General features: G+C 51.8%; 1 protein-coding gene across 4 annotated transcripts; it reads right to left on the reverse strand.

The window, feature by feature from the left end:
* Positions 1 to 42: 42 nt before the first annotated feature.
* Positions 43 to 10510, reverse strand: Smarcd2 (SWI/SNF related BAF chromatin remodeling complex subunit D2). 4 transcript variants are annotated; one of them, XM_070027753.1, is made up of 13 exons: positions 9970 to 10510; positions 5252 to 5436; positions 5031 to 5073; positions 4804 to 4926; positions 3790 to 3945; positions 2837 to 2932; positions 2594 to 2695; positions 2285 to 2446; positions 1856 to 1953; positions 1550 to 1685; positions 1276 to 1398; positions 1041 to 1142; positions 43 to 965 (listed from the first exon to the last, which is right to left on the reverse strand). In XM_070027753.1, the coding sequence occupies exons 1-13, from the start codon at positions 10183 to 10185 to the stop codon at positions 912 to 914; spliced, it is 1596 nt and encodes a 531-aa protein (XP_069883854.1). In that variant the 5' UTR covers positions 10186 to 10510; the 3' UTR covers positions 43 to 911. The 4 variants fall into 4 exon arrangements, with proteins under 4 accessions (XP_069883854.1, XP_069883857.1, XP_069883856.1 ...); XM_070027756.1 differs by lacking the exon at positions 9970 to 10510 and adding an exon at positions 6117 to 6173; XM_070027755.1 differs by lacking the exon at positions 9970 to 10510 and adding an exon at positions 5777 to 5848.
* Positions 10511 to 11270: the final 760 nt, after the last annotated feature.

An 11270-nucleotide genomic window follows, 5' to 3' on the forward strand; every position in this document is an offset into this window, starting at 1 on the left:
GTTAATAAGTGGCTGCAGTATTCAATGACCAGGTCTGGGCACTTCCAGTAAACAAAAGGATTTATTTGGAAATTTCCAAACCTGCCAGAAGTGGCATCTGCCAAGCCCTAGGCCCATCCTCTTTGCCAAGCTCCAAAGGGAAACATGTCTTCCCAGCCTCCCCCCTTACCTGACACTGCTCTCCACTTGTACGCTCCTCTACCACAGGCAGGTCTAGAAAACTGGCATGTCCCCTCCCTCTAGGAGGCTCCCCCCAGCCCAAGCAGCTGGCAGGGCAGCCCTCAATGTCATCCCAGGAGATGATGGCGGCTCTAGCCGCTTGCATAGATCAAGGAAAGAAAAGGAGGAGGCACCAAATAGGGCTCCCTGAAAGACCCCAGCTTACCCCTGTACAAAAAACATGGCTCCCACATAGAAAAACCTGCTCCCCAAATAGTGCAAATACCCAAAGGAAAGGAAAAACCAGCAGCGAGGCTGGACTTATAGGAATGGCAAAGAACTTTGGTTTAGAAAGGCTAAGGAAGTCTCACCCAGCTCCCAGAGCCAGTTCTGACACTGGCCCCAAGGTGGGGCCTGTAAACATGCAAACCCAGAGGCCTTTGGTTCCAAAATGTCTCACTTCAAAGTCAAAGCCCAGCCACCAGCAGTCAGTCCTACACAGGCCTACCTGCAGGGGGCAAGGCAGCCTCTTGAGAACCCAATAAAAGCCAATGCAAAAAGTAAGTAAAAGGCTTTGGAGACCAAGCAACCAGGAATCCTATCACTACACTTATGAAACTAAAGCTGGGACATATAGGGTAACAGGAGACACCCCTCACCCCATTTAGGTGTCTGCAGCCCCAGCCAGGATCCAGAGGGTGGTCCCCTGCCCAGCTCTGGGGTTGGGAAGAAAGGAAGAGATCCCTGAGCAGTTAGGTCAGGCGAATTCCCAGCACCTGTTCCAGTTCCTGCCTTCGCTGCTGCACCTGGAGAAGGGAGAGCACAGGCTCAGGCCTCTGCTACTCAATCAGAGGAGGGGGAAGAACAGGGCAAAGCCTTACCTTGGCAAAGATGTGTCTCCCCACTGCTTCCTGGGCCCAGGGCTGGTGGTAGAAAGCAGCTCGCCTCTCCTCCTCAGGATTGCCGATCACATCAGTGATAATCTGCAGAGATGGGAGGACAGCCATAGCATGATTGCCCACCCCTGAGCCCATCTGCTGTGGAAATGGAAAATTAGCACTTAAGGGTAAAAAAAAAACCACCCAAAGGTCCACATGGAAAGGGGACTGACTATACCTTGAGATCCCGACGCTGGGAACGGAGCCATTCCTGGATGAAGTCCTGTGGGTCAGTGCTAAAGCTGAGCATGAAATCCCTCTGGGTCTTCAACTGGTTAATGGACTCAATGGTCTCATGGATCTAGGGAAAGGGTGCCAGTGTCAGATGTGCATCAGCCTAGACTCAAGGAAATGAGTCAAAGGTCTCCCCCAACATGATACAAGTGTGCAAATGACAGACTCATCTGGCCCCACCCTGGCCCCAGAGGTGGCTGTAGAAGTAGAGAGCATACCTTGACATCGAGAGAGGCAATCTCCTGTTGGTTGGTGGTAGAGGCCAGAAAATTGCTCATCTGGGCCTTCAGTGGGTCATCCACCTCCACGTCAATGTCATAACAGGCCGTCTTCTTCTGGTCATTAGGGTCCACACTAAAGGTAGCACACAGAGAAGGAAATTATCTTGCCATGTCCATCCTACCAACTTAAGAGCCCAGAACCAGAAAGCAACTTGCTATTTACCTTTCAAGCTTTAGGTCAAGTCAAGGGTAAATCTGTATTTTCAAAGATGGGAGCCATCTTGTCCCCCACCTCCCATTTACCTAATGACATGGTTGATGACAATGGGATCTGGATGTTGCAGCAAGCCAGCCAACTTCATGGGAATCTCCGAGAAACGAAGTCGGCCACAACTGAAGATCTAGAAGGAACATGAAAAGCTTGAGCATTCCTAGGAACTCAAGAAAGTGGACTATTCCAAGACCACTAAGAAAACTGCCTGTAGCCAGGCGCTGGTAGCTCACACCTGTAATCCTAGCTACCCAGGAGGCTGATCACAGTTCAAAGCCAGCCCAGACAGGAAAGTCCATGAAGACTCTTATCTCCAATAAACTATCAGAAAACCAGAAGAGGTCAAGCCCCATGACCAACGAGGGGGGGGGGGGGGAAGGGGAGGAGAGAGAGAGAGAAAACTGGCTGTCTGGGCTTGCAAACCCAGCAAGGCAAGGGTGGAGAACAGGACACCTGCTAACCTGGCGGAAATAACGGTTACAATTGATGTACTCTCGTTCGTGCCCATCCTGCAGCTGGTTGTGCTTGATATAAAGCCACAGGGCTTGCATGATGGCAGCTCTTGTCTGTGTGTGCACTCCCAGCAGCCTTGCCAGTCGAGGGTCCAATTTATACTGGGGAGGCTGGGGATGGAGAGAGGAAGGTAAAAAGAGGGATTCTTGTTTAAGAAAAAACAAAAGGCAGGACAGAGCAACAACAGGAAGATTTTATAGGAACAGGTTCCCTTTCCCTGAATCTGACACCAGGTATGATCCCAGAACATCTGTCACCTGATGATCCAACATGAGTAGGAGGGTGCACTTGACATTGAGGTCTCCAGGTCGTTTCACCTGAAAGCCATCTGTCTCCTGGGTAGTGGGCATCCGGTGCCACTGAAGGGAGGAGAAGCAGAGATTGTCACCAGGGTGTACGTTCCAAGGGGACCAATGTTATTCCTCCACCCAACCAGCACCTTAGCCTGTGTGTGGTGTCCCTCACATCTTGTCCTTTACAGGTTTCAGGGCCACTCTCACCTCTACCAGATGGTTGTCAGGTCCATACAGTTCCTTGTCCAGCTCAATGACAAGACTCTTAAAGAATGAAGAAAACTTTCTTTTCTGTTTGCTAGGCTGGGAATAAAAAGGGGTATGAGATAAGGGTGCTGCTGAGCTCTTGAACCAAATGTTATATACTAAGCCCAAAAAAGAAGCAACATTTTAACCCTGGAACTCAAAGCACTGAGGAATTTTGGCCCCTGGAAGAGCAGTTAAGACTATACAAAGTGACAGAGACTGGGGGCAGGAAAATACTCCATGAAGTTCCATTGACAGCCACCGAGCCCTTGACTGCCATCTGTGGAACATTTTATTTATTTAGTTGGTCATGAGGCTTGAACTCTAGGCCTGGGTGCTGTCCCTGAGCTCTTCAGCTCAAGGTTAGCGCTCTACCACTTGAGCCACAGTGCCACTTCCAGCCTTTTCTGTTTATGTGGTGCTGAGGAATCGAACCCAGGGCCTCATGCATGCAAGGCAAGCACTCTACTACTAAGCCACCTTCCCAGCCCCTGTAGGAACATTTTAATATCCACAGAATAAACTTGGAGGAATAGCTCAATGGTAGAGTGCTTGCCTAGCACACCTTTTTTTTTTTTTTTTTTTTTTTGTCGGTCGTGGGGCTTGAACTTGGCCTGGGTACTGTCCCTCAGCTCTTCAGCTCAAGACGAATGCTCTACCACTTGAGCCACAGTACCACTTCTGGTTTTCTGGTATTTAATTGGAGATAAGAGTCTCACAGACATTCCTGCCCAGGCTGGCTTTGAACTGAGATCTTCAGATCTCAGCTTCCTGAGTGGCGTGAGCCACTGGTGCCCGGCTTGGAAAAACAACTTCTAGTTGGCTGGAGCTATGCACTCTTTTGCAGGACATCTCCAGGAGGTCATGTGTCTGGGCTCAAGCTTGAACCCAGACAAGTTTCTTCACTAACTCACATCATCCAGCAGTTTTCCCTCCACTCGGAGTTCCCAGGAAGCCACCTTGTCTGCTGCTGGGGTTCCCACAGGGGTGCCTGCAGTTCCTGCGCTATCACCATCTGCCTTGCTGGGACTGAATGTATTGGAAATGTAGATTCGAAGCTTTCGCTTTTGCTAAAGAGAGAAAAAACAGTCAGCTAAAAGTGGACCAATATATTAGAAAAAGCTACTCCATCTTCCCTATGAACTTGTACTCCATAATCAATATTGAGCATTATGAGCCAGGCATCTACCTCAGAGACACGGAATTGGAAGAAGTCCTGAAGGAACTGTATGGGGGAGATAAAGCATCACCAACAATGCCAACCCTGGGGCTGACAGTCTGACAGGTACATATGAACAGGAAGCTATCAAGCTAATCAAAAGCACTGTAGCACAGCACTTGCCTTGCACGAGGCCCTGGATTCCATCTTTCCCTGCCCCAAGCCTCTGGTTTCTATTTTAAATAAAATTTAAACACCTACCATAACCCTCAAATATCTAACATCCTAGAAAGCATTCACCACTAGGAAACTATTGTAGATACTGCCTTCTAAGAACAGAGGAGGAAAGAAAAGAAAGCTCTAAGGATGGGAAAAGAAGATCTGCCCTCTAGGATCTTTCAAATTTTTGACCTTGATCTACAAAGATTTCCATTTTAAATCACTTAGGATCTATATATATGTCATACTTCACATACATGCATATATCTGAACTACTTTTACTACTATGGTCAGTTTACTACTGTTTATACTTATATTCATTTAAAACATGACAGGCAAGGTATAGTACACAGTTGTAATGCCAACACTTGGGAAATTGAGGCACGAGGATTGTGAATTCAAGGCCAGCGGGGGCTACATATTGATTTCCAGGCTATCCTGGCCTGTACAGTAAGACCTTGTAACCAAACAAATAAAAATAAAAGTTGCTAGTTCAAGCTCTCTTACAACTGGAACAATGCCAGAGACAGGGAGGTCGGTTTGTACATACTGTTAGGGGCTTTTTGATGGCCTCCTGGATCTCCATCCGCTTGCGAGCAATGGTCTGGTCTAGCTTCCGCTCAAAAGCCAAGAGATCCATGTATGCCTGAGACTCCGGGACTAGCTCCCGAATCTGAGGAGGAAGAATTCAATGGCTTACTTCAGGCAACAGACTCTTTCCTCCCTTCCCTATCTTCCCCACACTGGGGCTGCAGGCCTCCCTCCCAACACACTCACACGCTGAGGTAGAACCTTATCTGCCATCTTCCTCCTCTTAATCCTGGGAAGGACAAAAACCCATTTAAGAGGTTAGCTAGTAGTTCCGAAGGACTCACACTCCACCCATCCTGCCAGTCTCCAGGACTCTTTCCCCAGGGAATCAGGGCACACTCTATCACCAAAGTAAGAAAAATGGGATGCGGGGGAGTGCAAAGGCAACAGAAAGAAGATGGACTTACCCACGGCGCTGGGCAGGCATTGGGGGTTGGGCCTGCGGCACAAGAAGACGTTTCCGGAATGGGTCCATCATGGTGGGTGGCATGCCAGGTCGAAGTGGAGCAGCTGTACCAAATGGGGAACCAGCAGGGGGTCCCACCTGCAAGCCAGCCATGGGCATCCGGCTCCCAGGTGACATGCCAGGCCGCTGAGGAAAGTGGGCCACAGGGGGTGCAAAGGTGAGTGGCAGGGCCCTATGCGGCCTGTAGCCCAGAACCTCCATCCCTCTGTTCCACCTGGCCCAGGCCTGAGGAGCACATGGGGAGCCTTGCTAGAGGCCTGGAACAAAGGGGAGCTAGCATGTGGGAGCACCCGGTGTAAACCACACCTGCCCCGCCCCTACTACCGCCCTACCAGCTCCTGCCAGCAAATGAGGCTGCCAGAACCCCGAGACAGGAGAGGTGCCAGCAGAGGGAAGGGCCTGAGTTAGCTTTTCGGGGCCCATTGCCACCTTCCAGCCCCAAAAGTTGTGCCCCGCTGCCTGAGACCTGAGACACTCTTGGTCCCTCGTGCTGTACTACACACTCCCCTCCTGCTTCCTCCATTATGAAGGAGAAGTCAGGCTGAAAGACAGGAGAATGTAAGCAAGCTGACGAGATAGAGCCCCAGAACCATCCCCGTTCACCAGCCTGGTGGTGTGACTGAGGGAGACAGGCAGTTGGTGGGCGGGCAAGCCATTAGGCAATAGCACCGCAGGTGAGCAACTATAACAGGACAGCGTGGACGTGTCCCAACTAGCCTCAGGCAGAGTAGAGACACCATCTGGTCACCATATGGCCCCTACTATAAGCGGAACTGGATTCTTCTCCCCTCTCTATTCTGCCATACCTCGGCACCTCTTAGGCCAGAAGACCCCCAAAGAGAAGCCATGGCTTCTGGTGACCCCTGGGTGTGAGAGCAACTGACATCCGGTCTCTGCTCATTGTGAAAGCACTACCTGGCAGCCCGGCTGCTGCTGGCTCAGCCTAACCCTAACCTCAGGGAGAAGGATGAGAAGATTATCCTGGGATTTAAGGAGTAGAGTCACAGGGTCAGCTGCACCCATCTGGGCACCATTAAGTAACTTCTTTAGAAGTCTGCAGATGTATTTCCCACCAAAAGCCAAGCTCCCCAACATTTCTGTGGGGCCTATCTGGGAGTAACTGCTACCCTCCACCCCAACCCCTTTTGCATGGCTGCAGCCTGCAAGGCTTGTTTGGCCAGCAGCTCTGCCTTGCACACACTGTCCCTGGCAGCTTCGCAGGGCTGGCCCCAGGGCCCAGATTATGCAACAAGCAAAACCAGCCAACCAGGCCAGGCTGGGTGGAGACTCCCACCAAATCAAAGAACTCTCCCCCAGTCCAGCATCCTGGAGAGTCTCCTCTACCTCTTTACCTACCATAAAATCCATGCTCCCAACACAGAGAGACGAATTCATGATCAAATGCTGAAAGGGGAAGAAAACACGATCCAGACAGAGGAAAGAGGACGGGGCAGGGTAGGAAAGTAGTGTTTGGTGAATGAGGAGTTAAAGGGGGGGGGGGGGGGCCGGGGAGAGCCCTGAGATCTCAGGAGTCCTGCCACAAATCTCTCCACATCAGGAAGAAATTCATCAGAGCTGCTGAAAGGCAAAAGACAGTGTTTTTCTCTGCCTTAATGAGCCAGAGCAAGAAAATGAAAAGGAGGGGAGGGAGGGAGGGAGGGAGGGAAGGAAGGAGGGAGGGAAGGGGGAAGGGAAGAAGGAAGGAAGGAAGGAAGGAAGGAAGGAAGGAAGGAAGGAAGGAAGGAAGGAAAACATCATCATCATCATCAACAACAAGGTGGCCCAGCTGTATGCTCCAGCAAAGACTTCAAGACTTGTCCTGCCTGAGTGAACAACTGCAAGGTATGAGCTAGGACCTGGTGGTCCCCAAGAAACTACTAGGTTTCACAAAATCGGCAGCACCAAGCAGCCTGGGCAGGTACTCATAGAAAATCCCAAAACAAGGCAGCACAGACAAAGCCTGGAATAGGCCCCACCCAGACATCTGCCCCAGACTTCTGAGACTTCAGCTTCTAAAACCCCCAGGGGGAGGCTGCTTGAAGGTCATCAAGTTCTACCTCTGCCTAGCTAAGCTCCACACCTGGGCTTTGAAATGCTGTGAACTCCTCCCTCTTAAAAAGCAACAAAAAAAGAAGTTAAATGGAACACACACACACACACACACACACACACACACACACACACACACACACACACACACACACACACGCCTCCCTGCCACACACACACACACACGCCTCCCTGCCCCCCCCCACACACACACGCCTCCCTGCCACACACACACACACACAGAGAGAGAGAGAGAGAGAGAGAGAGAGAGAGAGAGAGAGAGAGAGAGAGAGAGAGAGAGAGAGAGAGCCAGAAACTAGCCTCCCTGCCTCCATCTGGCTCAGTCCCCTGAAGCCCAAAATGCATAGAGACCTCCTCTCCCTTGGCCAAGTACTAACCATATTCCAGGCTCGATTCTAACACCATCCAGAAGAGCTAAGCAGGAGACTAGGGGCTAGTGCTATTGACCAGGGGTGAGAATCTAGAAGTCAGATAAGCATGTGCCCTGCCCTAAAGCCTGCCATCGTGGTGTTCCTTGGTGGCTGGACCTAAGTGTTCTAAGTTGAGAACATAAACCTCTGCCTATGAACATTTTTTTCTGAACTCTCTGGCATGAATTCCAGTGTGGAGTTTAGCATTCCCATTTGTTTTGTTTTCAGCTGATTTGATGTTCCTCAACTGACTACAACTAGACACTAGAACAACCTTCTGGAGAGAGATGAGACATCATTTCCATTCTTACAATAGGTTCCCCTATTTGTCCAGCTTGCAACTTCAAATCTTGGCTCTTTTTGCTCACCATTCATGAACTCAACAGTCAGAAACCTCTTTGTTTCTTAAATCCCAAGCCCTCCTGAAAGTCATAAACTTGGAAAGAGGGCAAGCAGGATCCCCTTCAACTCTGGGGAAGGGCTCTCTAGCTCTTCCCCAGATATCTCCTCGATGATGATGCGGGGGGGGGGCACCAGGGGGACCCCAGGCTCAGAACCATTTCCCACTCCCCATTTCCTTGCCTGGCTGGCCACTTTGGCTTTATGAAGAAGCTCAAGGCCAAACTCCCCACAAAACACGGTGGAATTGATCCTCCCTATAAGAAAGGAAAGATTTGAGTCTGGTCCAGGTTCCTCTGAGGCCAAAGGCCCACAAGAACCTCCTGTATGATCTCAGCAGGCCCAGGGACTGGAATGACTGATTCAGTAACACAGGAATCCCCAAGAGAAAGAGAAAGATGGGAAAAATGGACCCTAGCTGAATCCTTGGGACTAGGCCTGCCTGTTGATTCTCAGAACCTTTGTTTTCTTCTGAGGAAGAAGGGGGAAATAGGAGAAAGAAGAGGGGGGAAATAAACCCTAGTAACCTTAGTCAATCATCTTTTTAGAAAATGAGAACTTAGGGTCCTGGTAGGATATGTATATTCCATGTGAATATTTCTGGGACCTTATACCTGGAGACACAAGGAAAAGACAGTGGAAATTGCAGTTAACATCTTGGGACATTATCACGAAGCTGCATGGGCTATAAGATGATTCAGAACAGAAAGGCTAAATAAAATTTGGGGGTGGGAGGATGGGGTGTAGAAAAAGGATGGCTACAGCTTCTGAGCAATCTGAAGACAGGGATTTGGCTCTGTAGTTGAGAACTTGTCTGGCATGCACAAGGTTCTGGGTCTGATCTCCCGCACCACAAAACAAAAGGATCAATGGCCTTTGAAGCTGCAACCTGAGACCCTCTCTTCAAAGCCAGAGGGGTCAGTACTGTACTCTTTGAAGCAACTCCTTGCAGCTGTGGGCTCCTCCAGCCTCAGGCCAGCAGGGCTAGGTGGAGCCTTCTTGGCTCCTCCAGACTCAACTCCTGGATACTGACTGACACCAAGCAGCAAGCCCTGGAGAGTCTGCCTAAAATGACCTGTTAACTGGGTTGGGCCTTTCTCAGGCCTGGCCATCACTCACTGTCTCTGGTCTAACTCAGTCATCCAGGCTAAGGCTCCTGGGCCTGACCAGAGAGAGTCCAGTCTGTCCCTTCACAGGCTGGAGTCCAGGAGCCCCCTCCTAAGCCACCCATGCTGTGGGAAAACAGGCCTCCTTCTTCACTAGCAGCTGGGAGCCATCTCAGACATGCAAGAGCTCTGCCAGTTCCCAGCTACGAAAAACAGGGCACATTTGGAGTGGGACAGAGGCCAATTCAGGGGAACCCTATTTTCTCAGTGAAGGCTCTTTCCCAAAACTTTCACATCATCTCTCAGGACCCCAACCCCCCGCCCTAGGTCCTGCACTTCTAGACTTGCCAAATGATTGCCCACAATTCACTAGCATCCACGACACCCCCCTCCCCATTAATCAATTAACAATCCCTCCCTGTGCCAAGAGGCTCCGGGACGCTTTGAACTGCCTAGAAGGCTCCACCGCTGAGACTTTCTCTCCAACTCTATTGCAGCCCAAGGGTCCCAGGCCTGGCTCACCAACAGTTCCCGACTGTCCCCCCCTGCAGGGCCTCTGTGCCGTGGGTCCAGGGGTCTCCCCCAGAGCCCTCCCTCGATGCCCCCCGGGAGTCCTGCTCAGGAGCTCTCCAGGCGCCGCCCGCCCTTTAGCCTTGTCCTCCCGCTCCCCTCACCTGGTACTGTGCCGCGGGGCCCGCGGGGCCCATGGGACGGAAGGCGGCAGCCCCGGGGCCCCCCATGCCTCCAGCAGGCCCCGGGCCCCTGAGCGCCGGGTTGGGCAGCATTCCGGGTCCTGCGGGAGGAGGCGGTGCTCCCAGAGCCGCAGCAACCGCGCCGCCACTGGGACTCAGCGGGGGCAGCGGGAACCCGCCCGCGCCACGGCCGGACATCGCTCCGTCCCGTCCGGCGGTGCAGCGATCCGGTCTCCCGGCTCCTCGTCGAGTCCGCTCCGCGCACGGTGTTCCGCGATCCGGGACTTTTCGACCTTAATTCCGGGTTCCGGGGTTTGTCAATCCGGGGTCCAGGATTTCTTGTTCCAAGTTTAGGAGTTCCTCACAGACCTGCTTTGGGTCACAATCGACCCTGATTCCGCTCCCTTCCGGAAAACTCCGGATCCGGGATCTGGCGTGGGCCCGCCAGCTCCTCCTGGCCCCCAGAGTTTGGCAGCCCGGAGTCCAGTTACTCAGAGGCGGCTTCTAACTCCTAGCTCCGCCCAACAGAGCTTCGCGTCCGGCTCTCTATCTAGCCACCCAATCGTGACAGCTTCCGTAAGCCACGCCCCCTGGAGGCCCGTCCCCAGCAAGCTCCGCCTCTAACCGCCGGCCTTAGAGTCCCGCCCACTCCCCTTGGGCCAGCCCCTCGCAGGAGGGGCGGGAGCGGAAGTTGCGTCTGGAAGCGCCGAGAAACGCGTGAGGTGAAAGGTTGAAGGTCGCGTTGGGCCGCCGCCTTGGCTTGGTTAGTAGCAGTGTTTTACCTGAGGTAGCCGCTTCGCGGAGACGCTAGGTAAACGTTCAGAAAATAATCCTATCAAGCGTTAAAAAAAATTGTTATATCAAGTCTCCTTTTTTCGGTATGCAGAGCCGAACCGCTGCCGACTGGCATTGAGCCATTGAGGAGCTGAGTATTAATCGAACTCGGGACCTCAGAGCAAGCTAGGGAGCACTCCACCACTTGTACTTTGTGATTTGTTTTCGAGGTAGGGGCTCATGACTTTGCCAGCGTTTTTGTGTGTGTGTGTGTGTGTGAGTCTAACGGCCCTGGAGCTTGACTCAAGGCCTGTGTGCTCTCTCTGCCCCTAGAGCCTCACCTCTACATCCGACTTTTTGATTGTTAATGGGAGATAAGAGTCTCACAAACTTTCCTGCCCGAGTTGGCTTCGAACTGGGATTCTCAGATCTCAGCCACCTGAGTAGCTAAGATTTACAGGTGTGAGCCACCAGTGCCCAGAGTGGTGAAAGGTGAGGTGAGATTTTTA

This window comes from Dipodomys merriami, unplaced genomic scaffold (assembly GCF_024711535.1).
Source record: "Dipodomys merriami isolate MVZ:Mamm:240054 unplaced genomic scaffold, mDipMer1.0.p SCAF_19, whole genome shotgun sequence".
In the NCBI taxonomy this organism is placed as follows: domain Eukaryota; kingdom Metazoa; phylum Chordata; class Mammalia; order Rodentia; family Heteromyidae; genus Dipodomys; species Dipodomys merriami.